The 644-nt window shown below is 36.8% G+C and overlaps 1 protein-coding gene across 1 annotated transcript in view; it reads right to left on the bottom strand.

Annotated features, from left to right (window-relative positions):
* Positions 1 to 96: 96 nt before the first annotated feature.
* LOC106877494 (ATP-dependent RNA helicase SUPV3L1, mitochondrial) overlaps positions 97 to 644 on the bottom strand; it is a 22,181-nt gene continuing 21,633 nt past the window's right edge. The window contains exon 13 of the mRNA XM_052968089.1: positions 97 to 637. Within this exon, the coding sequence (XP_052824049.1) occupies positions 160 to 637 (478 nt within the window). The 3' untranslated portion in view covers positions 97 to 159. The remainder of the gene's footprint in view (positions 638 to 644) is intronic.

The following is a 644-nucleotide window of genomic DNA, read 5'->3' as shown; positions in this document are numbered from 1 at the left end:
CTATGAAATCAATTGTGCTAGATACAAACAATTAAGGGTTACCTCCCTTGAGTTTGAGTGAATTATCCCCCTTTTTTTATTGTACGAGGAAACAAATTAAAAATAGAAATTTATTTTATTGTTTTAAACTATAAAAAAAGTCTTTTTAATTAATTGTCATTACTTTTTCTTCTTTTTCTGATAGTCAGCTTCTAACGACCATTCTTCTTGAAGTTTACGAAGCACTTTTGGCGTCAACAAACCTTTCTTCAACAGATATGCAGTGAGTTTACCTTGGCCTGGTTCCAACCTCCCAACGCTCTGGAGGTTTTTGGCATTTACATAAGAGTCTGTGAGCGTTTTCTTGTTACTAGTGATACTTTTATTGTATTCACCATAATCCTCCAACAATTCTGGAGAGAATTCATCCAAATCTCCTTCGTTTTTTTCAGCAAGAGAAGTCTTCAAAGATCTTTTCAACCGACTGTGCATATCAAAGTCTTCATCGTCGTCAATAACATTGACTCCAGTTGTGTGTTGCTTGCTGGACTTCAGCAAACTGGTGATGTTAAATACACCAACTTGAATGATGGAGTCGAGTTCGTGTTGCATGTAGCGCACTTGTTCGACATCTGGAAACATGTCTGGGAAGCGGTAACTGGAAA

This window comes from Octopus bimaculoides, chromosome 5, assembly GCF_001194135.2.
Source record: "Octopus bimaculoides isolate UCB-OBI-ISO-001 chromosome 5, ASM119413v2, whole genome shotgun sequence".
NCBI classification, from domain to species: domain Eukaryota; kingdom Metazoa; phylum Mollusca; class Cephalopoda; order Octopoda; family Octopodidae; genus Octopus; species Octopus bimaculoides.
Note: the sequence above shows the minus strand (reverse complement) of the source record. Positions and strands in the feature narration are given on the sequence as shown.